General features: G+C 55.1%; 1 protein-coding gene and 1 long non-coding RNA gene across 3 annotated transcripts; one reads left to right on the top strand and one right to left on the bottom strand.

The window, feature by feature from the left end:
* The first annotated feature begins 186 nt into the window (after positions 1 to 186).
* On the top strand, positions 187 to 27,715 carry Rhbdf2 (rhomboid 5 homolog 2). Of its 2 annotated transcripts, XM_050140375.1 has the most exons (19): positions 187 to 310; positions 14,454 to 14,588; positions 18,564 to 18,719; positions 19,685 to 19,809; positions 21,091 to 21,286; positions 21,366 to 21,569; positions 22,080 to 22,208; positions 22,551 to 22,669; positions 22,779 to 22,976; positions 23,910 to 24,021; positions 24,193 to 24,267; positions 24,402 to 24,563; positions 24,745 to 24,848; positions 24,964 to 25,027; positions 25,121 to 25,215; positions 25,404 to 25,479; positions 25,608 to 25,708; positions 25,874 to 26,027; positions 26,533 to 27,715. In XM_050140375.1, exons 3-19 carry the CDS (start codon positions 18,576 to 18,578, stop codon positions 26,950 to 26,952), a joined length of 2,478 nt encoding a protein of 825 aa, XP_049996332.1. In that variant the 5' UTR covers positions 187 to 310; positions 14,454 to 14,588; positions 18,564 to 18,575; the 3' UTR covers positions 26,953 to 27,715. The 2 variants fall into 2 exon arrangements, with proteins under 2 accessions (XP_049996332.1, XP_049996333.1); XM_050140376.1 differs by lacking the exon at positions 14,454 to 14,588 and having other exon boundaries at positions 290 to 310.
* LOC126500455 (uncharacterized) lies at positions 19,817 to 21,059 on the bottom strand. Its single transcript, XR_007591348.1, has 3 exons — positions 20,831 to 21,059; positions 20,768 to 20,797; positions 19,817 to 20,549 (listed from the first exon to the last, which is right to left on the bottom strand). It is a non-coding gene; the product is annotated as an uncharacterized lncRNA (long non-coding RNA).

Genomic DNA, 27,715 nt, shown 5'->3' with positions numbered 1-27,715 from the left:
AAAATCGAACCGAAAATCTGTATGCTAGGCAAATGCTTATTTGTGATCTTCAGTGGAGCAGAGAGACCAACACAGCCCAGGTGTCCCTCCTAGGCAGAAGCAGCGGGCCGACCACGCCCCTCTGAAACACCGCCCACACACCATGAAGCCCCGCCCCAACTAGATCCCGCCCACTCCAGGCCCCGCCCCTGCGCCCTCGCGCAGGTAGGGAAGAGGCGGAGCGCCAGCGCCCAGCCTTGGAGACACCGCCTCGCCGCGCTGCCCGCTCAGCTTGCTGCTGCAGCTTCCCGGGTCGTGGGGACTCTGAGAGGTGAGCACGGGGCACTGGGCAAGGCGGAGCTCGGGTCCACTAGGCCGCGGGTGTCTGGGGAGTCCCGGGACTGCCCGGCACGGCCGCGGGGAGGGTCGGGGGCTGCGCTCCCTGCGGAGCGCCCCGGAGGCCGAGGCTGGACTCACTGTGCCCGCTGGGCCGCTGGATTCCACCCGCAGATCCTTGGCCTCACCGGAACCAGGACCCTATGGGGTTTCCCGGGGCACGGTCACCAGATGTCCCGGCGCGTGGTTTGCGCACAAGTTTAAAAGCCCAGGGAGGAAGAGGGCACTGCCTAGTGTTGGAACGTGCGGCCCCGCCTTCCACCCAGAAATCCCTGTTAGACCCTCTTCAGACTATTCCCCTTTCCCCCGCGTGAACTCCCAGAGCCCGCGGCTGAAGTTTGTGCGTGGAGCCTAGCTGAGGTGGAAACAGGTGCGGGGGGTGGGGCGAGGCTCACACCGTGAGAGTTGTAGTCAGGAATAGCCTGGTTTATGGACCAAAGCATTTGGGGAGTTGGGCCTCCAACTGATGTGTCTGCATTGGGTTAAAGGTTGGGGAGCTGTAGGATCTGTAGAACCCAGGCCTCTACCCCCACCCCAGGGCAGAGAGGGAGCCCAGGTCCATGTTTTGACCCAGCTCCAGGAAATACTGAGCGGGGCGTCTGTAGGGTTGGCACTCACAGCGCGAAGGTGATGTGTACCTGAGGAACTGCCCCACAAGTGGAGTGGCAGCTGTTCCTCAACCGGCTAGGTCGGGGTTCCAGTGTGTGTGTCATCTGCTGAGGGAATGGACACCCCCCCCCCCCGCTATTGTGACTCTTTAGGTGGGGGCGGGGGAAGAAAACGAAACTTGGTGTTGAGCACTGGTTCTCATAGGGGCGCTTTTGTCCGCTGAGGACATTTGGCAATGTCTGGAGACATGTTGGCTGTCACTGTTCAGGAAGGAAGCATGTATTGTTGCTAGCGTGTTGTGGGTGTGATCAGGGGTTCCCCCCACAATGCACAGGTCAGACCCACAGCAAAGAGCTGGGCCCTCCAAAAGCCAATATTGAGAAACCGTAGGTCACCAGGCCCATCAGGGTACCGCTTGTAAATTCCTCTTCCTGCCTCAGTTTCTCCAGGGGCTGTGGGATGAATTTAAGTGAGATGAGCGAGAGAGAGTAAGGAGGTGTGAGGGCGATTTTTGCCCTAGCAAGTGTCCTGCCGTGGTGCTACAAGGCTGTCTTTTGCCTGCTGGCTCCTGGCCCTGTGGAGGAGGAGCTGGGAACAGGGGCCTTCTGGCAGCACAGGCCTGGGGTGCTTCACCCAGGATAAGCCCATGGTGAGCCTAGTAACCCTTCAGCTCACATATTCCTGGAGATGGAGGAAGGGCAGGACCAAGTTCTGTTCCCATAGTTTCCCAAAGCTGGACAAGCAGAGGCCTCATGGATGGGGGATGCCATGTGACCGACTGGAATTTTCCTTCTGAATACAGAACTAACTCCTCTGGATATTTACGCCAGGAAAATAACACCCAGGGAATAACGGATCTACTAATTCCCTGCGGCTCCCTGCTCTGTTCTTCTAACAGGGTCGGTTGCCTCTGTGGTGGTGTATCCGGGTGGGCTCAGGCCCCAGGGATTAAAAGCTGTTAAAGCCACCCTACAGAGCCCCCAAGGGGTGTTGGGCTCCTGCGCTCCTAGCTTTCTGGGATCGGAGGTGGAGGGTGTTGCAGGCTAGGTACGGGAGGGCCAGAAGAGGCGGTCAGATTCCCTCTCCCCAGAAACTAACATCTCCCTCTCCCCTTGAGCTGTGTGTTTTTAGACTTCTTGCTTGGGAGCCCTGGTGGGTGAGAAAGGAGGTGAGGGGGTCTTGGTTGATTGGTTGATTTTTGGTGTTTTTACCCTAAAAGCCTGATGTGCCGCCAGATCTGGTGATGGGCTCTGAAATCCTGGCATTGGCAGGAGAAGCAGGAGTTTGTCGTCCTTAGCCACAGAGAGTCTGAGGCCATTCTGGGCTGTATGAGACCCTGTCTCAAAAAAATTAGCCAAAGACCTTTTCAGCTGGGTATAACTGTAGTAGTTACCCGTGTGTGTGTGTGTGTGTGTGTGTGTGTGTGTGTGTGTGTGTGTTGCCTGCATGCAGGACTTCTCAGCATGTGTGTGCTTGATGCTTGCTGAAGCCAAAAGAAGGTATTGGATCCCCTGTAACTGGAGTTACAGATGGCTGTGAGCTGCCCTGTAGGTGCTAGGAACTGAATCCAGGACCTCTGGAAGAGCTGCCAGTGCTCTTAACTGCTGAGCCATCTCCCCAGCTCCATTTCTTGTATAAACTGTGTCCCAGACAGGCACCAAATGACAGCAGGAAGAAGCCAAAGGGCACAAGTGTGCTGGCTCTTCAAGCAACTTGCCCTCCCCCCCCAACTCAGCACAGCCCTTGGGACTCGTGGGATCCTGCCTAGGTATTGCCCCATTGCCTGAGGGGATTTCCAAAGTGACCTCACCATCTGCATCGTTGGGAGCAGCTCCTAGTTTCCTATCCAGATCGGAAGGGCTGGGGGGAGGAGCGATCAGACTCAGCACTCTTGAGTGCTGGCTGACCTCAGCGGCCACATGGCCCTGAGGCAGGGCCACTACCAGGGCGGGCAGCTCTTGGCACACAGGCAGCCTTACAAGAGGAGCCAGTCTCGCCTGGCCTGCTGTTGGGAAGAATGAGGATTTTTCCAGGACTGCCCCCAAGTATCCTTGGCTTCCCTGGGCTGCAGACCTGCATAAGGGAAACCCTTTTTCTCATCTTCAGGGAGCTATGGAGAATTGCTGGGTGTCACCTCCCTTGACCAGATTTCGTCAGGGGCCCAGATACAAGCATTTGGGGTTCAGAAGCTGCTGGAAGGCAGTTTCTGTATGTCCGGGTCTGTCGTGTACTCCCCTCCCCTGCATAGTGGTTTAAGCCAAGCGAGTGCTGGCAGGGCATGGGATAGACAGTGGTTGTCCAGAAGGGCAGGTGATCCTAAGCTCAAAGACCAGGAGGTAAGATACTGGGGCCAGCAGACTCCGGTCTGTGTGAGTGCTCCGTAGGACGGGAGTCTCTTAGGTAGTCTCTGCCTCGCTTTCTCCAGATGTACAGTAGAGGATTATGAGGTGACCTGTGAGCCTCTTCAGCCTGGTTGTAGCTGTGGTGGGGACACTGTGAAGTGAAATGAGCCAGCACCACACTCCTGAGATGTGTTTGGGGATAGGTTGTGGTGCACGGCACAGATTTGGATTATTGGAGAGACACTGTTTTGTAGGCTACTGGGGTGTCAGATGAGAAAGCACGTCCATATCATCTGAACCCTAAAAGGAGCAGTGTCTGGGGCAGAGAACCCCTTGGGCCTGGGAGTGTGTTGGGGAGCCCGGCTCCTCTGTTTTTAATTGGTGGCCACTGAACCCATGTCCACAGTATCACAGCTAGTGTGGGGAGCTGCTGCCCCTCATTCCTGGCACAGGGTGCATTTTCCCTCTCCAGGTGTGTCTGAAGGGTGGGATTCGGGGCAGAAGCAGGACTGAAAACTGAGGGACTTTATCAGTCAGGCTGCACAGTGACAGCTGCCTCCGCCCAGTCTTAGTGAATGAGATAATGTTTGTAAAAGCTCCTTGATAAGCCGAGAAGTGCTTCTCAAGCAGTTGGTGTTCCCACTCACGGGCACCTCTCCTGGCTGGTGGAGGAGGGAGGGGTTCATGAGCCAAAGGTCTTTGCGCCCGATCTACTTAGACTGAGCCGCCACTCCAGACAAGTCCTTCCGCAACTTGGCTTTTCATGATGCCAAGAGAACCGGCGGAGAGGCGGTTAAGAGCGTCTGCTGTTCTCACAGAAGGCTTGGATTCAACTCCCAGCATCCACATGCTGGTTTGCCACCGTCTATAATCTATTTCCAGGGAACCCGAACCCAACACCCTCCCCTGGCTGCACTGTGGGTATGTGGTGAACAGACATCTGTGCAGGTAAAACATCCATAAACACACAGAAAAATATAATAAAAGTTAATCTCTTTTTTTCCTTGTTTTGTTTTTCGAGGCAGGGTTTCTCTGTGTATCTCTGGCTGTTTCTCTGGCTGTCCTGGAACTCTGTAGACCAGGCTGGCCTTGAACTCACAGAGATCCACCTACCTCTGCCTCCCTGGTGCTGGGATTAAAGGCACATGCCTCCATCGCCTTGGCCCATAAAAGTAAATCTTTAAAAAAACAAAATAAAACTTGCCAGGTGGTAGAGAGGTACCTTTAATCCTGGCAGAGGCAGGTGGATCTCTCTGAGTTTGAGACCAGCCTGGCCTACAGAGTGAATTCCAAGACAGTCAGGACTACACAGAAAAACCCTGTTTGAAAAGCACCACCACTTCTTGACTATGGGACCTGGATCAGTGATTTAATGTTGCTGACCCTTGATCCCCCCCCCCACACACACACACACAACCTGTCAAGTAGAATCCTGACATGTGGCTCTTGGCTCGTACATAGGCCACATGGGTCATGATGGTGAAGCTCGGCTAAGGGGGGGGGGGACAGAAGGCCATCAGTTAGCTCTTGGTTGTGCGTCAGGCCTTATACGTGCAGGATCTACCATCCACATAGGGACTGTCACCCCGTGTCATAGCACAGGACACTGACAGGGTAGCCAGGCCTCATTCTTCCCCATGAACGTCCTACACCACCCCAGAGTGAGATGGAGAGTAGTGGGCAGGTGAAGGTTCACCTGCTGTGGGCACAGCTTCCATGGTCCCGTGTCTAAGTATCTTAAATCCCTAGTACCCATTGTGTCTGGGGCTAGCGTCTTCCTGGGGAAGTAGGGTGCCCCAGGGCAGAGTTCTGGGAAATCAAGTTTATTAGCCTATTAATGAGAATGTACAAGCTGAAAAGTGTCTGGCTGGCATATTCCCTGCGGGGGGTGGCGGGGAGCTCCTAGCCTGCAGAAGCAAATCTTGGCAGGATGCCCAGCAGGGTGTCTTGAGAATACTGAGGATAAACAACATGGGGCGGCTGGCAATCCTTCCTGGCTTTCAGGTGCTCACACCTGGCCTGGTCACCTTCTGACTCCTACCGAATATAGGAGGACGCTGTAGGGTAGGGTGAGACTTTGTCCCTCAGTGGAGTATGCTGTATAATAGGTGAGCCCTGGTTACTGGTGACAGAGACACCAGGTCTCAGACTTCACTGGGCTACATGAACAACAGATTCAGCTCAGAGATGTTAAGTGACATATTCAAGATCACACGACAGAGCTGGGCCCATGACGTGGCATGCATGCATGTGACGTGGCATGATGCGACGTGGCATGCATGCATGATGTGATGCTGCCTCCCCAGTCAGGCAGTTGCTTTATCTGCAGCTGCACTCCCAAGATGGCAGGTGGAAATTGGGTGGGTGATTGGTTTGCAAGTATCAGACAAAAGCCCAGCTGTGTGCATGCATGTGGTGGTCACACCTTGGTGCCAAGGCACGCCAGAGAAGTAAAGTGCACCATTTTACTCAACCCTTCCTCCCAGGCTCCACCGCATCCTGCCCCAACCACTGGGCATGTCTCTTATGGCTTTGAAGACCAATGAAAACCCAACTCCCAGCAGCTAAGGTTGCTTTGACAGGCAGATCATCCATACTGAAGCAAGCTCATGTTGATGTGGTACCCAGCCTTGAGTGCTCTCTCTGCAGGGGGCGTCCTGACATCTGGGACTTCTGCCGCCCCTCCCAGGGGGAATTTACAATCTTAGGAGACTAGACAGCTGGACAAACATCCTGGAACCCAGCCACCCATTTGCTGTCTTTGTACTGTCCCCTGTCCCCTAAGGCTGTGGCCAGCATCCTAGCCTGTGACCTGCTGCCACTTGCCTGGGTGGGATAGGGCTCTGTCCTAGGTTCTGCCCAAGACACCTGCATCTTTACTCTGTTGCTAGAGGGGGCCTGCCTCCCCCAGCAGCTTCTATAGTCACGATTTCCAGAGGAACTTTGAGCTGGGACTTCTGGCTGTATACCCATTTCCAGTATGTTAGTATGTGTGTTAGCAGGATGTGTGTGTATTAGCAATGTGTACATTAGCATGTGTGTATGTTGTTGTGGTGTGTTAACAGTATGTGTGTGTATGTTAGCAGAGTGTGTGTGTGTTGGTTAGCTCTGTGTGTGTGTTAGCAGTGTGTGTGTGTGTGTGTTGGTTAGCTCTGTGTGTGTGTATTAGCAGTGTGTGTGTTAGTTAGCTCTGGTGTGTGTGTGTTGCTGTGATGGAATCCAGGGCCTTGTGTATGCCAGGCAAACTGTCCCACTGAGCTACACTCATGCCCAGGTGCTGCTGCGTCCTGAGCCTTAGGGATACAGAACTTGCCCCCTCCTCCACCTGAGCCTGCTGCTAGACTAGAGTCCCCAGCAGAGGAAGGAGGCAGTCACATCTCTGCCTGGCTGGCTCGCAGTCCAGAGAAAGCCCAGATAGATGGAGGCAGAGGGGAAGATAAGAGCAGGGTGCCACACCTACACACAGGCATCCTCACACTTATTTCTGCCGTTGGCAGCTCCCTGGAGCCTAGTAGCCGCTTCCCGTGTCTGTGGTGGACTGTGACGCCCAGGTTGCTCTAATTGGGTCAGAGGGAGCCCAGAGCTTAGGGTCTAATGGGGGAAAGCCTAAAGAAGTCAGCAGGTTGCCAAGTCCTTGGACCTGCTCCTGCAGGTCTGGTCTTGTGAAATGAGGTTGGCACAAGCCCTGGGAAGTGAAGGAGAGAAAGAAGTGGGGGCTCTGTCGGGGGTGGGGGAGCCCTGCTGCTTGTGAGATCTGTTCAGGGCGTAAACCCACAAACCTTTTTTTTTTTTTGTGGGTGGCCACCAGGCGCAGGCCAGTGGGGTGTGCTGGCTTTGTGTTACCACCTGCTGCTCCATATCTGGGGTTGGGAGGGCACTGGGAAAGGAAGGCGTCCTCTCCCCTCCTTCTCTGTGGTCCTGGCAGCCTCCTGCCAGACCATAGATCCTGCTGCCCCCTCCCCCCCCAAGTCTTATGACCTTATGACCCTTCCAAGGTCCCTTCCTGAGACCTCATGTCAGCTTTTCACATTGCTGCCTTGGCTCCATCAATCCCAGCCTCTTACCAGGGCCAGGAGCCGCTCAGCAGTGAGTCACTTGGCTGTGTGGGACCGATTTGGAGACTTCTTAGATGACAGCTCTGTCTTACGTGGGCTGTCCTCCTCCAGGACCATCAGGGATGGAGAGCTTGGAGAGGTCAGCATTGGTAGCTTGGGGGGTTGCAGCAGTTGAGGGTTCCGCTTCCTCTTTGTCAAGCTTTCTAAAAACTCAGAGGTTCCCAGCAGGGCCCTGGGAGGGAAGGTGCAGTTTTGGTTTTTGTGGCGGGGAAGCCGGGGAGAGAAGTTGCTTCCTTGCCCCCAGCCCAAACGTCATCACCCTGTGACTCAGCAGGGACCTGACAGTAGTCTGTCTGCCACCGCCCCCTTCTCTGCCCACTCTCTGCATGCTCCAGGACTTGCCTACAGCCCAGAGCTGGCTGTGGCTTCTGGTTTGCTTAAGTCCCCTGTTTAGGTGACTTGTAACCCTCTCCTTTAGTCATATTCCGTGGTGAATAATGGTCTTTCTTCCCCTTTTCCCTAGAGGGGAGAGGGCCAGCCTTGGCCATCAGCCCTCCCCTCTGCCGCCATTTCTGGCCATATGTGGCCTTGGGTCTTACATCAGGCTCCCACTCCTTTGGGGAATATAGCTGTCAAGCCACCTTGATGCCCTGACTGCCCGAGTCTACAGAGCTTAAGGGAAAAGGAACTTATTAATAAGAATTAATAAGAACTTATTAATAAGAATGCTGGGGCTCCAGAATCCCGCTGGGGAGCGTGCATTGATGGCAAGCAGGTAGAGATTAGGGAAAGGGACTCAGGTCAGACCTGTGTACAGGTGGATCCTCTCCTGCAGCAGAGTAGGAGGGCAGGGGCACTAATGTCACCTGCCTGGTAAGGGAGGGGCACCCTGCCTGGTGTGGTTGGGGGGAGCACTCCCTGGGGGTGACCTTGCCTACCATGCCTGGGTTGGACCTGCCTTGTTTGGGAGTGGCTGGGCCCCACCCTTTGTGGGGAAACCGGATTCTCTGGGCATTCAGGGCAGTTTCTGAGTCTATGTGTCTGTGTGCCCAATCGAGGCCACTGCTGGCTGGCTGCATGGTGCTATCTAAAGGGAGAGCGGGCTGACCCTAGTAGAGGCCGTGGAAGCCTTCTGTCAAGGGCACATGTGACATCTCAGTGTTGCCGCACTGTCCTCTCTGTCTGCCCTGCCCCCATCCCTGCTGGATACCACACTCTAAGGGGAAGAGGAAACACCGACCCACCCTCCGCCCTGGTATTTAATCCAAGACCATCTCTGGGGCTCTGACTAGAGACTCTTTTGTGGGGAAGGCTTCTCCTTAGAAGTTAGACCAGGATCCAACTTGGGCAGATGGCAGAGGCCATAACCCTTGCCTTGGCCCCTTCCACCCCCACCCATGGGCAGCAGCAAGCCTGGGGTCTTGGAGACCTCAGCGGATATGACTGTGGGCAAGAGGAAGCCTGCTCCCAGGATGTCACAATTTCCTCTGTAGTGAGCAAGCACTTCTGGGGGCGGGAGATAAGTGGCTGCTAGGGCGGCTCCTGCAATTGTCCCTGCAGCCTGCCCTGGATGTCGGGAACCTAGAGTGAATCTGCTCAGCCCCACTCCTGTGCCAGGCAGCTGCCAGCACACGCGGGATCACCTCTACACAAGCTGGGCCAGCGGGGTCAGGGGAAGATCTGGGAGAAAGTGGTGGAGAAAACCTTCATTATCTGGGCTGCCTGTGGTTGGATACGAGCTGTCGCCTTGCTTAACTGGCAGTGGACAGAAAGGGAAGCTGAGGCACAGGGACTCAGCTACTTATAGATTCACGGCTTTGGTGCAGGTGATGGCGAGACCTTCCAGGGCGTGGGACTCACCAGCAGCCCTATCCCTGCTATCAGACTTTCTCTGCGACCTAAGATTGTCCCAGAGGTTGTGAACTTCCCCTGTCCTGTGGTCATAGTCTTGTCTGCCTTTTTCATCTGGAGATTGGCCCTGATAGCAGCACAGGGGGATAGGGAAGGGAGGGCTCCTGCATGTATTGGGGGCGGGTAGTCTCCAGCTTGAGTGGCTTGGCCTCTGAATGCAGCTCCTCAGAAGGGAATAAAGTGTGTATGGCTAACCAGGGAACCACGCCACTGGGCTCCATCCTCAGTCAGCACCCAGTAACCTCCGTCCAAGCTCTGCGGTGGGACAGGGCAAGGCGAGTGACCCCCAGAGCCTGCCCAGCGTCCATGCAGACTGACCTCTTCCCCATCTGTAGACTCTGACCCTCCCCAGAGGACTCCATGGGGACAGACAGGGTGTGAGAATAGCACAGGAGACTCCTGATATCAGACAGAGCTGTGGGATGCTGTGAGAGCAGGGTGGTGGCCAGGCAGGCTTCCTGGAGGTGACAGTCACTTGTGCCCAGAGTCCTGGCTGGGTTGCCAGCGCTGAGGGCAGGGTCTTGTATAGCAGCCCGGAGGTCACAGAGGTCCTGACACCTGGGACATGCTGCCCAACCACACCATCGCCCTGACTCTGAGCAACAAGAACGGTTCATTTTCTGGGTTAGGTCTCCTCAGAAGTCTTCCATGGGGGCAGTGGTGGCACATGCCTTTAATTCCAGCATTTGGGAGGTAGAGGCAGGTGGATCTCCATGAATTTGAGAACAGCCTGGTTTACAGAGTAAGTTCCAGGACAGCCAGGACTGTTAGACAGAGAAACCCTATCTCAAAAAACCAAAAAAAAAAAAAAAAAAAAAAAAAAAAAACCAACAAATTTCCGTGGTCTGTGCTGCTGCTGGAGGCCATGTTGATGTCTATGATCCATGTTGTCACCGGAAACCACACTGATGTCTGTGATCCTCGAGTCACCATGTGGAAGTCCGTGATCCATGCTGCCAGCGGTTGCTATGGGCACGAGGGCTTCTGCAGTGGTTTCGATGCCTGCTGACTCATAACTGAGAATGACAGACGTTGATGGTGTCTATGACAGCCTCTTCCCCACAACCCCCACAAAGCAGTCCAGACATGAGGCTACCGAAGAGAGTCTCTAATAACCCAAACAAACTTAAATTTCGCTAGGCAGAGGTAGTGCACACCTTTAATCCTAGCACTCAGGAGGCAGAGGCAGGTGGATCTCTCTCTGAGTTTGAGGTCAGCCTGGTCTACAGAGCAAGTTCCAGGACAGCCAGTCTGGTTACATAGAAGAACCTTGTCTCAAAATACCAAAAAAAAAAAAAAAAAAAAGAAAAAAAATTCAATGAACATGCTGAAGTGTAATATTCATAGTTGATGGCTTCTGCTGGAAGGTGGGGAAGGATTCAGTTTCTATTAAGGGGCTGGCCACGGGCAGTTTCACCATGCTACAGCGAATACATGGGCAACACAAATTAGACTTGGTGGGTTTTTTTTTTTTGAGGGGGGAGGAAGAGAGGTTAACCTGGAAAGAAGGAGAAGTGAGCGTGGTTGGGGTACATTGTATGATGTATTGTATGGGGGGAAGCAGTAGGGGCTGGCCAGGTGGACGAGGTGGAAGCATGTGGCTGCAGGGCCTCAGATACAGGAGGTGGGAGCTTGGAGGAGGTGCAGGGGGATAAAGCTGTGTCTCAGAACTGTTGCTGTGAAGAGACACCATGACCCAGGCAGTGTATAAAAGAAAGCATTTAATTGGGGTCAACTTACAGTTTCAGAGGATTGGTCGATGGTCATCATGGCAGAGAGCTTGGCAGCAGGCAGAGTGAGAGAAACTGAGCCTGGTGCGGGCTTTTGAAACCAGCAACACACCCGCTTCAACAGGGCCACGCCCCCTAGTCCTCCCCAGACAGTTCAGCTGGGACCTAAGCATTCAGACATAAGCCTGTGTCACGGCCTGACTGGCGGAATAGGGTCAACCCTGCAGTGCTGACTCCCAGGAGGCACCTTCAGCCCCTCATTCCAGAAGGGTCTAGCTGTTAGCTAGAGAGAGTCACGGGTGATGCTCTCGGGGTCCAGCCTCCGAGTTTGCCGCTTCTCTGCCACCTCTCTCGCTCTTGCTGCCTGCCCCTCCCCGTCTGTGCCAGTTCCCCAGGGTAATGCCCGCCTGATGCCCTCTCCCTGCACTCCGGTCCCAGACGATCGCCAAGTCGAGGAGCCTCTGTGTAGAGGCCCCGGGTGAGGCTGTTGTCCTGGAGTTATCTGTGCGCGGTGTCCTCCCGTGACTGCCGGTGTTCCTCAGAGTCTGCCAGTCCATCTGTGATCTCAGAGGGTGGTGGGACAGCCCTTGGGGTGATTGACACCTGGGGTGATGGAGCCAAAGCTGAGGTCGTCGGTCCCAGGTAAAGAAGCAGCAATGTCCTGGGGCCAACTCTGCCTCAGTTCTTCGAAGCCCATCCCCCACCCAGTGCCCTGCGTCTGTGATGTGGAGAGTTTGGCAGGCCTCAGTGCAGAATACAAAGACCCTGCAGGTGGAAGCAGAGAGGGGCCTAGACCAGCACCTGCTTCCAGCTCACCCACGGTAGCCTTGGGCAGCACAGACCTCTGCCGGTCATGGTTTGAAAATCACTAGGGAGCTGAGTGGCGCACACCTTTAATCCCAGCAGGAGACAGAGGCAGGCAGATCTCCGAGTTCAAGGCCAGCCTGGTCTACAGAGTGAGTTCCAGGACAGCCAACACTGTTACATAGAGAAACCCTGTCTTGAAAAAAACAAAATAAAATCGCTAGGATGCTAGCTCTTGGCTCCGTCTGTGGACGACTCCCTGGCCCCATGATGAGGTGCTTCCAGCCCCAAGTGTACCCTGGAAAAGAGGTTGTCAGGTTCTGAAGGCAGCCTCTCTCAGCTCCTGTCTGAGGACTTGGATCTGAGCTGCACCCTTTCCCTGCTGTGTGAGCTTGAGTAAGTTAATAACCCCTCGGAGCCTCTGCTGCCCACCTACAAATCAGAAGGCGTTTGAGGGACAGTACACGCGGAGGGCCAGGCCAGGCCTGGCACCTGTGGCCTCACCTTGCCCAGACACTCACCCAGACAGCTCCTGGGGCTTACTCCAGGGAGGGCCCGCTGTGCTCCTCTGCCTTGTTTATGATACATGCCTAAACAGGGCTTCCCGAAACACAGATGCCGCGGCTCCCTCTTTCAAATAGTTCATGTTACGTTGTGTGGATTTTACTTCAGTCAATGAGTTAAAAAAACAAACACGGCAGAACAGATCCCTGTCGCTTGAGCACTGGCCTAGCATCAGGCTGACTGATGGAAAATAAATCTGATTTATTTGCAGTGCTGGAGGGAACCAAGACCGCCTGCCTATATGGCAGGCACCAGCCTAAGCTCCAGCCTCGGCCCCTTTCCTTTCTTTCCCTGTGTGTACGCGCCTGTCGAGGGGAGGGGGTGTTTATGAGGGTGTGTCTGCCTTGGCACATGTGTGGAGGTCAGGAAACAGCCTGGGATGTCAGTCAATCCTCACCATCTATCTGCCTTGTTTGAGACAGGGTCTCTTTGTTGCTGCTGAGTGTCCACCAGGCTAGGTGGCTGATGTGGGAGTGATTTCTTATTAATAAAGAAACTGCCTTGGCCCATTTTATTGGTTAGGACATAGGTAGGTGGAGTAAACAGAACAGGATGCTGGGAAAAAAAAGCTTAGTCAAGGAGTCGCCATGATTCTCCTGCTCCAGATAGACGCAGGTTAAGATCCTCCCTGGTAAGCCAGCTCGTGGGCTACACAGAATATTAGAAATGGGTTAGAACAATATGTAAGAGCTAGCCAATAAGAGGCTACAGTAATGGGCCAGGCAGTGTTTGAAAGAATACAGTTTCCGTGTAATTATTTCTGGACATAAGCTAGCCATGCGGGCGGGCGGCCGGGTGCTGGGGATGCAGCCCCGCCGCTCCTAATTCAACAGGTGGCCCTCTGGCTTCTGAGGATCCTCTGCCTCCACCTCCTGTCTGGCTAGAGGCGTGCTGGGATTACAGGCACTGCTGATGTTGGCTCTTCCTGGGTTCTTCACACCTGCACGCCAAGCACTGTATCTATTAAGTGATCCCTAGCTGCGGACCTAGCCCAGTGGGGTGTGTGTGTGTGTGTGTGTGTGTGTGTGTGTGTGTGTGTGTGCATGTGTGTGAGCCTGTGCCTGCCATGTACACCAACCTTGGGCATCATTCCTCAGGACCATATACCTTTTTTGTTTTTAGATAAGGTCTCTCACTTCCTTGGAGCATGGCCAAGTAGGCAAGTAGCTGGCCAGCAAGCCCCATGCATCTCTTCCTGCTCCCATTGACCCATGGCTGGGAGGACACATCCATGCTACCATGCCCAGCTCAAGTCTTCACGCTCGTATGGAAAGCACTTCAGGACTGAACCCATCTCCCCACCCCAGAGAGTCAATCTTAGTCAGAAGACAGGGTTAGGTAGATTCCACTGGCGCTGGGGACATGGCTCAGAGGTTCCATTCCCAGCACCCACATGGCGACTCACAGCCATCTGTAACACAGTTCCCGGGGATCCAAAGCCCTCTTCTGGCCTGTGTGGTGACCAGGTGTGCATGTGGTGCACAGGCATACATGCAGGCAAAACACCCACATGTTTTTCAAAAGTGCTTGCTATACAAGCCCGATGTCCTGAGTTTGATCCCTGACCAACAATGGAAGAAGAGATTAAATTAAATTTTTTTTAAAGACAACAATTCCTGGACTTGTGAATTGAATGTTTCTATTAAAGTCCTAGTGAGCTGGGAGCAGTGGCACACACCTATGATCCCAGCACCCAGGAGGCAGAGAACAGAAAGATCAGGAGTTCAAGGTCATCCTCAGCCACACAGCAAGTTCAAGGCCAATCTAGACTGCCTGAGACCTTGTCTAAAGGATAAAAGACCTTTTAAAAGTAATATTAAAACAAAATATGGGCAGACCTTCATGCCTGGCTCCAGTGAAGCCCTGGACCAGACCTTGTGTGTGAGTGGTAGTAGATTAATACCCCAAATTCGATGGCCACATGGAGCTGGGCTGGACCAGCACTGTGAAGGGTCCTCATTCTGTCTCCTCCTGCCCCTCCTGTGGGAGATGGGTCAGGTCAGGAAAATGGGGCGATTTGGAGGTTGGCCTCCCTTCTCTAACCAGCCCCTCTGTTCTCACAGGTTGACTGCTAAGGCATACGGCCATCTGTCATTCCATCTGTCCACAGCGACCCAGGAGCATCCGTAGAGCGAGGGAAGGAGGGGAACATGGTTTAAGACACCCTCCAACAGCATAGGAAGTGCGGTTGTCTGCAGGTAGGAAGCTGGTGGCCAGGTGGTGGCTGGGTGGTTGCCTCAGAGACGTGGCTGGGGGCTGCTCAGCAGGCAGGGAGAGCCCCTCTGAGGAAGTGGCATCTAGGCTAAACCAGGAGGTCCTCTCTGTTGTGGCCCTGTAATGGTCATAGACCAGAGTGACATATGCAGGCAGAGGCTCAGCACCTGCGGAACCCATGTGCAAGTCTGATATACGTGACTGTATCTCTAGCTCTGTTTGGTTTTCTTTTCCTGTTGTTTATTTTGAAAGAGGACTTTGCTCTGTAGCCCTGGCTAGCCTTGATTTCAAAGCAGCCCTCTTGTCTCAGTCTCCCAAATGTTGGAATTGCAGACATGTACCACCATGCCCGACTTTTTTAAAAAAAAAATGTTATTGATGTGTATGTGTGTATTCTGTGTGTGCAGGTGCCTGTGGAAGTCAGAAGGCATCTGGTCGCCTGGAACTGGAGACACAGGCTATTGTGAGCCACCTGATGGTGCTGGGAACTGAGCTCAGGTCTTCTGGAAGAGCAGCCTGTGTTGTTAACCACTGAGCCATCTGTCTGGTCTCTCTCTCTCTCTCTCTCTCTCTCTCTCTCTCTCTCTCTCTCTTTCCTTCTTCTCTTTTTCTTCCAGTGCAATCTCATGTATCGAATCCCTTGAATCCTTTGTGTGGCCCAGACTGTGCCTCCCACTCTCAAATTTTCCACAATGATTTGTTTATTTTGTGTGTATTTAGATTTATGTGGTAAAGATACCACAGTGTACCATGGAGGACAAAGGGCAACTTATACAAGAGACGATTCTCTCCTTCCACAGTGTTGGGTTCTAGAGGTCAGACTCATGTTGTCAGGTTTGATGGCAAGCACCTTTACCTTGGCGCTAACTCAGAATCCTCCTGCCTCTGCCTCCTGAGTGCTGGGATGGCAGACACGAGGCTTTTGTGAGTGGCATCTTAGATGATGCTCTCAAGGTCACAGCCTAGCTTAGCGCCTAGGTCCTACTTGTGTTGAGCTGGTGTTAGGATGAGGATGTTGTTCTGCATCTGCACCATTCTGTCTGCCCCGTCCTCCACTGATGGGCATTTGGTGGTTGTCACCTTTTAGCTCTGGTGAATTCACTGATGGGGACGTTCTTGCATGGTGTCTGGGGATAGTGCTTGAGGGATGTTTTGGGGGTCCAAACAGGGAGAATGTGTTGTTCTTTTTCTTATGCAAATGTAAGCCCGGTGGCAGTGGTTCAGCGCTCTCATTGGGGCAAGTCAAGCTGGGGGCACCCAACTGAGGGGCCAGAGTGGCACAGTCAGAACAAAGCTTGTGGGGAGGAAGGAGCAAAGGGGGCCTGGAGGCTGCCTTGGAGGAGCTTGATCTTGAAGAATGGGATCTTGGAACCAAACAGATAGGCATGAGTTTGTCGTTGAGATAGGTCCATTGGGAGGGTGGGGAGATTGGTGGGCTCTTTCAGGTGAGAGCAGGCTGTGGAGAAGGGTAAAGATGGCTCGAGCTAGGGGTCCGGAGAGATGGCTCAGCAGTTAAGAGCACTTGTTCTTGCAGAGGACCCGGTGTGATTCCCAGCGCCCATGTTGTGGCTTGTAACTATCCGTGACTCTAGTTTCAGGGGATCCATTGCCTTCTTCTGGCCTCCGTAGGCACCAGGTATATGTAATGGACACTAACGTACAAAACACCCATACACAGAAGATAAATAAATGAAAGTAAAAGCTAGTAAGAGCTGGACGTGGGCCCATGCGGTGGCTACCGAGCACTGCCCTCTGCCCATTGCTGCCTCCTACTGAGCGTCCCAGCGCCACAGGGGCAGAAGCAGACAGCGGGTGTCTCATCTGGGAGCCATCGAAGGGGAATGGGGTTCAGTAGCCCAGCCTGGGCAGTGAAAAGTTCCCTAACAGGGTGAACGAGCACCTCCTCTTTACGGGACCTCTTTACGGGACCACCTATCCAGATCCACTGAAATCCTCAACACCCTTGTTCTTCCTGCTAGCCTCCTGCATGTAGTGCTTGGTCTTCAATACTCCAACATACCCACACATGATCAACACTAAACGTCCTGCATAACCATCCGTCAGGAATTGAGTCTTGGTGTGTCATTTAGTGAGGGCTTTTCTGTCCTCAGAGAAGGCAAAGATGACAATCTGTGTGTTCCCAAGGGAAAGGGATCACACCAGACCTGAGAGCCTCGGCTGCTTTAAGAACCTGTGCTATTTGCTGGAACACGGAGGCTGCCCTGAGGGATGGCCCCAACCTTATTTTCTGCTTTGCCTTGCTCAGTCTTTTTGTTCAGCGAGCGTGAATCACCTTTATTGTTAAAATGTTCCGTGGCTGTGAAAAAAGAAATACCAGGGCTGGGATGTGGCTCTTTTGGGAGAGTGCTTGCCTGGCACGCATGGAGCCTGCGCTCGATCCCTGGCACCATGTATGCCAGACACAGCGGCCATGCCTGTAATCCCAGCACATGGGAGGGAGAGGCAGGAGATTTAGGAGTTCGCAATCACCCTTAGAAACACAGCAAGCTCAAGGCTAGCCTGCGATGAAACCCTCTCTTAAAGGAAAGAAAAAAAATGAGAAATAACAGGATAGTAGCAGTTTCAATTATCTTTCTCTTTTCTTCTTTTCTTTTTTCTAACAGGTATAGCCCAGGCTGACCTAGTCCAGGCCATTCTCAAACTCACAATATTCTCTCCTCAGTCTTCCAAGCACCGGGATTGTACTAACTACACAGAGGCTCGTTATGTTGCTGAATCTGGCCTTTAACTCCTGGACCCAAATGCTATTCCTCCCTCAGCCTCCCAAGCATCTGAGATTATATGTGCCCACCACCATTTAAGTGGCTTTCACTTAACTCTGAGGAGAAACCAGGCAGCCTTGGGGGACAGGGACCTGAATGGTGGGTTTCTCTTCCCTCTGGGAATTAGGCAGAACCACCACTTCCTGTGCATAACAAGGCCTGCTTCCCCCCCCCCCCCCCAGAAGCACCTGCGCTGCATAGTTGACCCCTGGTGGCAGCAGCTGGTGCTGGCCCAGCAGCGCTGAGAGCACCAGTTGGCAGCTTGGCGTGCTTGGTTGTCTGGAGCGGTCCTGTCTAGAGAACAGAGACCAAGGAAGGACCCTTCGTCCATGCCCACCCTAAGACCCCTGACCTGCCCTGACCACACCCACTCCTTATCTTTCTGCTCCTGGAGCTGAGAGGTCAGAAAGGGACTGAGGCTGGGCCAAGGTTCTCCCCACCCCTGCTGGTCAGAAATGCAAATGAAAGCCAGAAATAGACCCCAAGTTCCTCCACCCGGCCCAGGTGCGGCCTAGCCCGCATCTCTCTGGTGCTTGGTCTGAGGCCATGTGGGACCGGTTGGTCTGGTCCTGAGCTGCCTTCCCTGATTCTAAGATCCCCAAGTGTGGTGATATTTTGTTTGTGCTTTAACAAATAAAGCTTGCCTGAAGATCAGAGGGCGGAGCTAGCCACACTAGTTAGCAGAGAGGCCAGGCAATGGTGGCACACACCTTTAATCCCAGCTCTCAGGAGAAAGAGGCAGATGGATCTCTGTGAGTTTAAGACCACCCTGGGCTACACGAGTTTGAATCAGTCTAAAAGAGAAATAGAGCCAAGGAGTGGTGGCTCACAACATCAATCCCAGCACTAGGGAGGAGGAGACAGGAGTGATATGGCTGGGTGGAGAGAGGAATATAAGGCGGGAGGAGACAGGAGCTCAGGATTCAGGCTGAGGTTTCATAGAGATGGCATTCAGTTTGGGGACTTGTAGAGACAGGACACCCCATTTGATCTGAGGATTCGGTAGTGGTAAGAACTAGTAGCTGGCTTCTCTGCTTCTCCGATCTCTCAGCGTTAACCCCTATATCTGACTCTGGGTTTTTATTCTAAAACCAATTAGAATTCACGCTGCACCCGCACCCCCGCTAGTCCTGCCAGCTCTGTGCGCCTGCGCTGATCTCCTTGTTTCCCTGCTAGATCGGGTCCACCATGGCCTCCGCTGACAAGGATGGCAGCAACCTCTCTTCTGTGTCTGGTAGCCGCCTGCAGAGCCGGAAGCCACCCAACCTCTCCATCACTATCCCGCCGCCTGAGGCCCAGGCCCCCAGCGAGCGGGATAGCATGCTTCCTGAGGTGAGAGGCTGGAGGCACAGCCGCAGGCAACAGATGTGCCCACCCACGCAGCACCCGTCCATCACAGTCCACTGGCAGCCCTGCAGCCTCGACGCGGAGCTGCAATGCTGTAGGGAGTGAGGCTTTGAACTCTGAAACGTTGTGTGCTGTATCGCCTGGTGGCCAAGGGACAGGGAGCAGTGTCCGAAGACTTGCCTAGGCTCTGGCTGTTTATATTTCCCCTCTCTGGCCCTGACTGGCCTCTTCTGAGGGGGTGTGGGCTGTCCAGTGACCTGAGTGGGCGCAGGGTCCCACAGTGCCAGCAACCCACCCCTGTAGCGCCTGACTCTTGGGGGAATGGGTCAGTGTTTCTGTCCATCTGGACTCCTGTCCTATAAAGAGCCCATTGAGAACAGGCCCCAGATAGCGTGGGCTTTGCACACAGCCTGAGACATAAAGAGGAGCAATGTTGGGGCCGCCCGCTCACCAGTGAAAAGAGGCGAGCTTGTCCCACATCATGGGCAGATCATGTATAGGGAGCATTTGCTGGGGTTCACTGGAAAACATGGTGTCTTTATTGTTTTGAGACAGTGTCTCATGTAGCCCAGGTTAGCCTGGAGCTTGCTATGTAGTCAACAGTGACCTTGAACTTCTGATCTTTCTGCCCCTACTTCCTGGGTGCCGGTGTTGCATGTGTTCACCACTACACCTGGTGTATGCAGTGCTGGGACTCGAACCCAAGGCTTTATGTATGCTGGGCAGGCATTCTACCAACTTGAGCTAGATCCCCAGACCTTGCTAGAAAATACTAGAAAATGTTGATCTTAAGTTCAGAATGAAGCCCTTGCAGAGGGAGGGGTGCAGGTCAGTGGTCTAGTGTTAAAGTGTTAAAGTAGCCTGGCATGTCGAAGGGTCTGGGTTCTGTCCCCAACACAAGAAGGGAATGGGCTATGCACTCAGCGCGTGCCCTCCTCGCTGCCCCACAGAGACCTAAGAACCCAGCCTACCTGAAGAGTGTCAGCCTCCAGGAACCCCGAGGACGATGGCAGGATGGCACCGAGAAACGCCCCGGCTTCCGCCGTCAGGCCTCTCTGTCCCAGAGCATCCGCAAGTAAGCACCTGGGCCCCACCTGGACACCCCGGCAGCCTGCACATTCTGGGCACCTGATCTTGCCCAGGGCCTGAGCCCTGAATCCCCTTTCCAGAAGGCGTAGACAGGGTCAGTAAGAGGCAGCCAGCTCCCCGCGGAGGATATGATGCGGTGTGGTGGTGTGGATGGGGAGCCTGGGCCCCACGTGGGCTCCTGACAGGAAGTTTCACGTCATGCTGCAGAGGGGCTCTCAGGGCTTTCCCAGGTCCACCTACCTCATGATGTGGCCTTCACTCTAAGCCTGGTCACTGGGCTGTGGCTGGGGACTCAGTGGACTCAGGGAAGCTGATTCCCCAGGACCCTGAAGGTATATGATACAGCAGGTGGTTTACCTTATACACACACAGGAGCACACATGCCATCACCCACACACACGTACCCCTATACAGCTTTCCCTACATACATGTACCACTGCTTCCAGTACCCTCAACCTACACATCACCTTCCCTGTGTACACACACCCGCACTACACTGCCACCTTCCCAGCATACGCATGCTGTCATCTCCCATGCTACCTCCTTAAATGTGCGCTCATCCCTCACCTCCCCTGTGCACACGAGTACCATCATCACCTCCCCTGTGCACACGTGTACCATCATCACCTCCCCTGTGCACACATGCACCATCATCACCTCCCCTGTGCACACACGCACCATCATCCCCACCTCCCCTGTGCACACATGTACAATCATCACCTCCACCTCCCCTGCACACACACGTACCATCATCACCTCCCCTGTGCACACACGCACCATCATCACCTCCCCTGTGCACACATGTACAATCATCATCTCCCCTGTGCACACATGTACAATCATCATCTCCCCTGTGCACACATGTACACCATCACCTCCCCTGTGCACACACGCACCATCACCCCCACCTCCCCTGTGCACACATGTACAATCATCACCTCCACCTCCCCTGCACACACACGCACCATCATCACCTCCCCTGTGCACACACGCACCATCACCCCCACCTCCCCTGTGCACACACGCACCATCATCACCTCCCCTGTGCACACATGTACAATCATCATCTCCCCTGTGCACACATGTACAATCATCACCTCCACCTCCCCTGCGCACACACACACCATTATCACCTCCCCTGTGCACACACGTGCACCATCGCCCCCACCTCCCCTGCACATACATGTATACCAGGACCCCTCACACGTACTCCCCCCACCCGGAAGTGCATGCACGACTTTCCACCCACACTGTGTCTCTTTTACAGGGGCACGGCCCAGTGGTTCGGGGTCAGTGGCGACTGGGAAGGCAAGCGACAAAACTGGCAGCGTCGCAGCCTGCACCACTGCAGCGTGCACTATGGCCGGCTCAAGGCCTCATGCCAGAGAGAACTGGAGCTGCCCAGCCAGGAGGTGCCTTCCTTCCAGGGCACTGAGTCTCCAAAGCCCTGCAAGATGCCCAAGGTGGACGTCCTGGAAATGAGGGGCAGTGAGCGGCTCTCCCAGGGCCGGGCCAGCTTCTCTTACCTACTGTCTCTTGCAGATTGTGGATCCCCTGGCCCGGGGTCGGGCCTTCCGCCACCCAGATGAGGTGGACCGGCCTCACGCTCCCCATCCACCTCTGACTCCAGGGGTCCTGTCCCTTACGTCCTTCACCAGCGTCCGCTCTGGCTACTCCCACCTGCCCCGCCGCAAAAGGATATCCGTTGCCCACATGAGCTTTCAGGCAGCCGCCGCCCTCCTCAAGGTGAGTCCCATGCCGAAGGATGTTAAGTCCTCATCCGAGACAGCCACTAAGCTCGTATACACACCCTGAAGACCAGAGATACCTGTGCCCTTCAGGCCCCAGCTCCCTACGAGACCCTCACCGCCCCTCTGCCTTAGGAAGAATGACAGGAGGTAAAGGATCAGACCAGTGGGCGAGGGCCTGGTGTGCTGGGCCAAGAGGCAGCAGGGGGGGGCATAGCCCCAGACCAGAGCATGACAGTGTAGAATATGGATGTGAATATGAACGCCTTGAGTGTTGGAGCGCCAGCTGCTCATGTCAGCAGGCAGGAGGTCGCGAGGGAAAAGCTGGTCCCAAAACCTTGGAAAGAGGCTGTGAGGGGCCAGCAGCAGCTGGAGCCCCATCCTGGCCATCGGCTCCGACCAGTTCCTTCAGCCCACCCCCCCAACATGCCTTTGTCAACCTGCACGCTGCCCCTTTGGCCCTGGGTTCTGGGTCTTGATACTGATGATGCTTCTGTCCCACACCCAGGGGCGCTCAGTGCTGGACGCCACAGGGCAGCGGTGCCGGAACGTCAAGCGCAGCTTTGCCTTCCCCAGCTTCCTGGAGGAGGATGCTGTCGATGGAGCGGACACCTTTGACTCCTCCTTTTTTAGTAAGGCAAGCATGGGGTGTGGACTCTGGGCAGGCAGGGGCTGGGGAGGTCTGGGAGCTGGAGAAGTAACCTTGGCCTCGACTGTGTCCTACTAGGAGCCCTGAAATGTCCAGAGGCAGGATGGGGTGTGTCCTTTGTGAGCCATTGGTCTGGGCTCCCATAGAGGGGGCTGTGGAGTGGGAGATGAACCCACTGGGAAATCAGTTCAGGGCTGACAAGCATGTGGCTTCCCCTTCCATCCTGAAGAGACTACTTAGCGCTGTCTTGCCCTTGAGCAGCGTGCTAGGGGATAGTACTTGGGACACTGACTCCTTACTTACCCTGTCTTCGGTGCCCCCCTACTCCAGGAAGAAATGAGTTCCATGCACGATGATGTATTTGAGTCTCCTCCACTCTCTGCTAGTAACTTCCGAGGGGTCCCACACTCCGCCTCCCCAGTCTCCCCTGATGGAGTGCAAATCCCTCTGTGAGTACAGGGTGGGGACTCTCCAATGCCCTGCCCTGGCCTCTGCCCCGATCTGACCCCTGTTAAGCCCTGGGAGGCTTCTCAGGCTGAAAGCCTTTGTTACCACCAGGAAAGAGTACAGCAGCCGTACCCCGGTTCCTGGCACCCAGCGCGGCAAGCGCATTGCCTCCAAAGTAAAGCACTTTGCGTTTGACCGGAAGAAGCGGCACTACGGCCTGGGTGTCGTGGGAAACTGGCTGAACCGCAGCTACCGCCGCAGCATCAGCAGCACCGTGCAGAGGCAGCTGGAGAGCTTTGACAGCCACCGGTGAGTCCCGTCCTGTGCCCCCGTGTCCCCCACCCCCCACCCCAGGAGCTAGCCTGAGCGGGGCTCTGTTTCCAGAGCTTCCAAACCTCTCAGGGCTCTCACCCCTAACACGGCCCCTAAACGTTTCAAGAGCGCCTCCTGCAGGTCTGCCGCGTAATGGCAAGCTACCAGGCACATGCGCGGGCTCCCACGTTCAGGCTCCCACTGGCGTGTGCTGCCTTATTTACAGCATGGCTCCCAGACTGCAGCCAGTCAGAAGGACAGGTCGAAGTTGGAGCCTGGGGCTGGCAAGATGGCTTAGTGAGACTGGTGATCTGAGTTTGACCCCTGGGATCCATATAAAGGTGGAAAGAGAGAACTAGTTACACATTCATGTTGTGTCGTCTGCACTCCCAGTACACGCACGCGCGTGCACACACACACACACACACACACACACTAATAACAAATAAATACTTTCATGTTTGATGCCAGTATTCAGGAGGCAGTATTCAGACAGAGCTCTGTGAGTTCAAAGCCAGCCTGGTCTATATATTGAGTTCTACCTAATGCTCCATAGAGATACTTTGTCTCAAAACAAGAAGTTAAAACAGAACAAAAGAAGTTGGAGCCTGGAGCAAGGGGTTCTGGGGGAAGTTGGTCACAGAAACGTTAAGGGAACCTGGAGGCTAAAGAACGAGATGGTCACAGTGTGATTGCGATGTGAGACATTGGACTCCGAATTATACAAAAGTCAGAAATGACAACTGTGGCGGGTGAGTGCTGGGGTTGGGGGGAGTAGAGTCTCCAGGTGATGTAAAGTGTGTGCAGGGTCACTTGGCTGATCCAGGAAGTGCAAGAGGAGGAGCAAGGAAGAGATGAGCACAGCCAGGCGGCGTCCAGGGGGAGGGCGGGGCGCGAGCTTGCCAGGCTGATGGAGGCCTCTGCCTACAGGCCTTACTTCACCTACTGGCTGACCTTTGTCCACATCATCATCACGCTGCTGGTGATCTGCACCTACGGCATTGCGCCTGTGGGCTTTGCCCAGCATGTCACCACCCAGCTGGTGAGTAGGGCTCTGCCAAGGGGCTGCGGCACAGTGGGCACCAGTATCTGCCACCACGGCGACCTGGCCCAAGCTGGAGGAGCTGAGGTTCACGTCCTCTTTTCTGGGGGTGCCAGCCCTCCGCGCTCCCCTCACACTCAGGGCTCTGGCTCCTCTTGTCCTCCCTGATAGGTGCTGAAGAACAGAGGTGTGTACGAGAGCGTGAAATACATCCAGCAGGAGAACTTCTGGATTGGCCCCAGCTCGGTGAGGCCCAGGCTAGGGATGCCTGGGAGCCTGTACCCTGTCCACTCCATACCAGTTGGGGGAGGTTCCAAAGTGGATACAGGGTGCCCTGCCCCTTCTGGAGAGCTGCTCACCAGCCCCTCTCCCGGTTCCAGATTGACCTGATCCACCTAGGAGCAAAGTTCTCACCCTGTATCCGCAAAGACCAGCAAATTGAGCAACTGGTGCTGAGGGAGCGTGAGGTTGAGCGAGCCTCGGGCTGCTGTGTCCAGAATGACCGCTCGGGTTGTATCCAGACCCAGAAGAAAGACTGCTCGGTGGGTCCGGCACCCTGACCCTGCCAGCCCCACCACAGCCCTACCAGATCGCCAGCCTGGCCGGCAAGCCCACAGTCAGGCTGGAAAAGTTGGACCACTCCTGGGATGTAAAGTGGGAATAGCCCTGGTCCTGGAGGGTGACATTGCCCCGGCATGACCTGACCTCCTCTTCCCCGTCTAGGAGACCTTGGCCACTTTCGTGAAGTGGCAGAATGACACTGGGTCCTCAGATACTGATCAGGGCCAGAAGCAGCCATCAGCGGTTGTGTGCCACCAAGACCCCAGGTACAGCCTAGAGCCACCCAGCTCTCTGAGCTGCCTTCTGGGATGCTGGCGGGTGGGTGTGGAGGGCTGGGGTGTCCCAGTTCTTCCTTTCGCCCCATCCGACCACTGCTTTCAGGACCTGTGAAGAGCCAGCCTCCAGTGGGGCCCACATCTGGCCAGATGATATTACCAAGTGGCCGGTGAGTGACTCATCTGGAAGGCTGCCCGATGAGGGTGGGGACATTTGGCTTTCCGGCACTGAAGCCCACCGCCATCGGTGCCCTCTCTCTTAGATCTGCACAGAGCAGGCCCAGAGCAACCACACGGGGTTATTGCACATAGACTGTAAGATCAAAGGCCGCCCCTGCTGCATCGGCACCAAGGGCAGGTGAGCTAGACACCAGTCCCGCAGGCTGGTGAACCTCTGTACCTGTCCTCCAGTCTCTGCTCTTGGTGGGGAGGCAGGGGTGGAGGGGGCCGTGAGATAGAGAGAAAGAGAGCTTGCTCCATCCTGCCTGCCACAGTCAGGTGCTTGGCTCTAGCCTAAGCGATGCCCTGTTTGCTTCCTGTTCACAGCTGTGAGATCACCACCCGGGAGTACTGTGAATTCATGCATGGCTATTTCCATGAGGAGGCAACACTCTGTTCCCAGGTGGGCAAGGCTGTCTGGGGAACAGGAGCCGTAGGGGTCCTAAGACTTGTTGGATCCTGCCCATTTGGAAGCCTCATGCCTGGTGTGCTTCCTGGGGCAACATCAACAACCCTGTGTCCCCCACCCAGGTGCACTGCTTGGACAAGGTGTGCGGGCTGCTGCCATTCCTCAACCCTGAGGTCCCTGACCAGTTCTACCGGATCTGGCTGTCTCTGTTCCTGCACGCGGGGTAAGAGATGCCTCGCTGCCCCTTGCCCTGTGCCTTCCCACCCGCATGCTGGAGAAAGGGCTTCTGGACCCTGTCACACCCCGCCAATGCTGACTGCCCCTGTGGTGTGCCCAGCTGCTGGCCGTGGGCACACAAGGCTGATGATGCTCATGTCTCTACCTCCAGCATAGTGCACTGCCTTGTGTCTGTGGTCTTCCAAATGACCATCCTGAGGGACCTGGAGAAGCTAGCCGGTTGGCACCGCATCTCCATCATCTTCATCCTTAGTGGCATCACCGGCAACCTGGCCAGTGCCATCTTCCTCCCCTATCGGGCAGAGGTAGTAACTTGGGAGACGAGGGCAAAGAGGGTGGAATGCACCCTTCCTTTTGGGCCTGAAGTGTGGCATATGGGGAGGACCAGCCCCACTGCTTCCTGCTCTAGTTCCACCCCAGGATCTGCAGCAAGGGCACAGAGCCCCACTGTGTCCGCCTTAACTACAAATGGACAGCTAAGCTGGGACTTGCTGATTGGTCTCTTAATTCTTGGTGGGAGGGAACAGGGGTGGTCTTGCATCACCAGGGGTCCCTACTCCTTGCTCAGGGAATCCCTACATGTGGCTGCTCTCCACCCTTAGGAGGAGAGGTCTGTTGCTCCCTCTGGCCTGTGCTCTGTCCACTGCCTGTGGTCTCTGGCGCAGGCTGGCTTATGCTAAGCAAGTGGGTCCCACACCCAGGTTTTCCACAAGGATGGGCAGAGCAAGTATAGCAACCCCTGCCTCATCCTCTGAGTGCTAGATGCGCCTCGGGTACCCAGAGTCAGCGCGCCACCTCTCTCCTCCTCAGGTGGGCCCAGCTGGGTCACAGTTTGGCCTCCTTGCCTGCCTCTTTGTGGAGCTCTTCCAGAGCTGGCAGCTGCTGGAGCGACCGTGGAAGGCCTTCTTCAACCTGTCGGCCATTGTGCTTTTCCTCTTCATCTGTGGCCTCCTGCCCTGGATAGACAACATAGCGCACATCTTCGGCTTCCTCAGTGGTATGCTGCTGGCCTTTGCCTTCCTACCGTACATCACCTTCGGCACCAGTGACAAGTACCGCAAGCGGGCACTCATCCTGGTGTCGCTGGTCGTCTTTGCCGGGCTCTTCGCCTCCCTGGTGCTCTGGCTCTACATCTACCCCATCAACTGGCCCTGGATCGAGTACCTCACTTGCTTCCCCTTCACCAGTCGCTTCTGTGAGAAGTATGAGCTGGACCAGGTGCTACACTAACTCTGCAACTCTGCAGAGACTGTGTCTGCCCCGGGCCATGTGCCTGCAGAGACTTGCTGACCGCGGGGCCCCCGAGCCCAGGGGCTCGCTCTGTAGGCAAGGCTGACTCCATATGAAACAGGTGGTAAAGACGGGGTTCCCCAGGGAGATGAGACCTCCCTTTCTCAGGCCTGACTCAAGTTTAGGGGACATCAGGACACCTGTTTCTTCACGGCTCAGGTCCTAGGCCCTGCCTGCCTCTCTTCCCCTGTAGAGACAATAACTTTCCTTCCCGGGGCTCTGGCCTGCGCAGGTGCCGTCTTCCCGTTGTCACTGTGACTGTGACCTCCCCCAACACACAGCTGCTCCCTCAGTTGTCCCCAGGGTTGAGGTCCCCACCATGCTGCTATGACCCTTTTCCTGTTTCTCTTCTCCTCCTGTTGTACAAGCCCTTCCTGCATTTGTCTGTGGAGTCACGAGCCTGCTCCTAAGGCTCCCGGACACAGCATTGTAGGATAGACTTCGGCCGTTGTCTGGGGCAGTGATAAGCAAGGAGAGATGGCCCTACGGGGATGCTAAGGGCTATTGTTAAGCAAGGAAGCCAGACCCCTAAGTCACCAGCTCAGCCCTTGCTCCAGCATCTGTATCTGGCCTCACAGGTGGGCTCTGATGCCCGGATTGTCCCCACCACCTCTGCCTCACTCCTCCCTGTGTGGCCAGGGGCTGAGCCACCTTGAGGGCTGACTCCAAGGGATGCTTGCGGCTGTCAGGCCTGGTGTTTTGT

Source organism: Alexandromys fortis, unplaced genomic scaffold (assembly GCF_014885135.2).
Source record: "Alexandromys fortis isolate MF-2015 unplaced genomic scaffold, M_Fortis_MF-2015_v1.1 scaffold_39, whole genome shotgun sequence".
NCBI lineage: Eukaryota > Metazoa > Chordata > Mammalia > Rodentia > Cricetidae > Alexandromys > Alexandromys fortis.
Note: the sequence above shows the minus strand (reverse complement) of the source record. Positions and strands in the feature narration are given on the sequence as shown.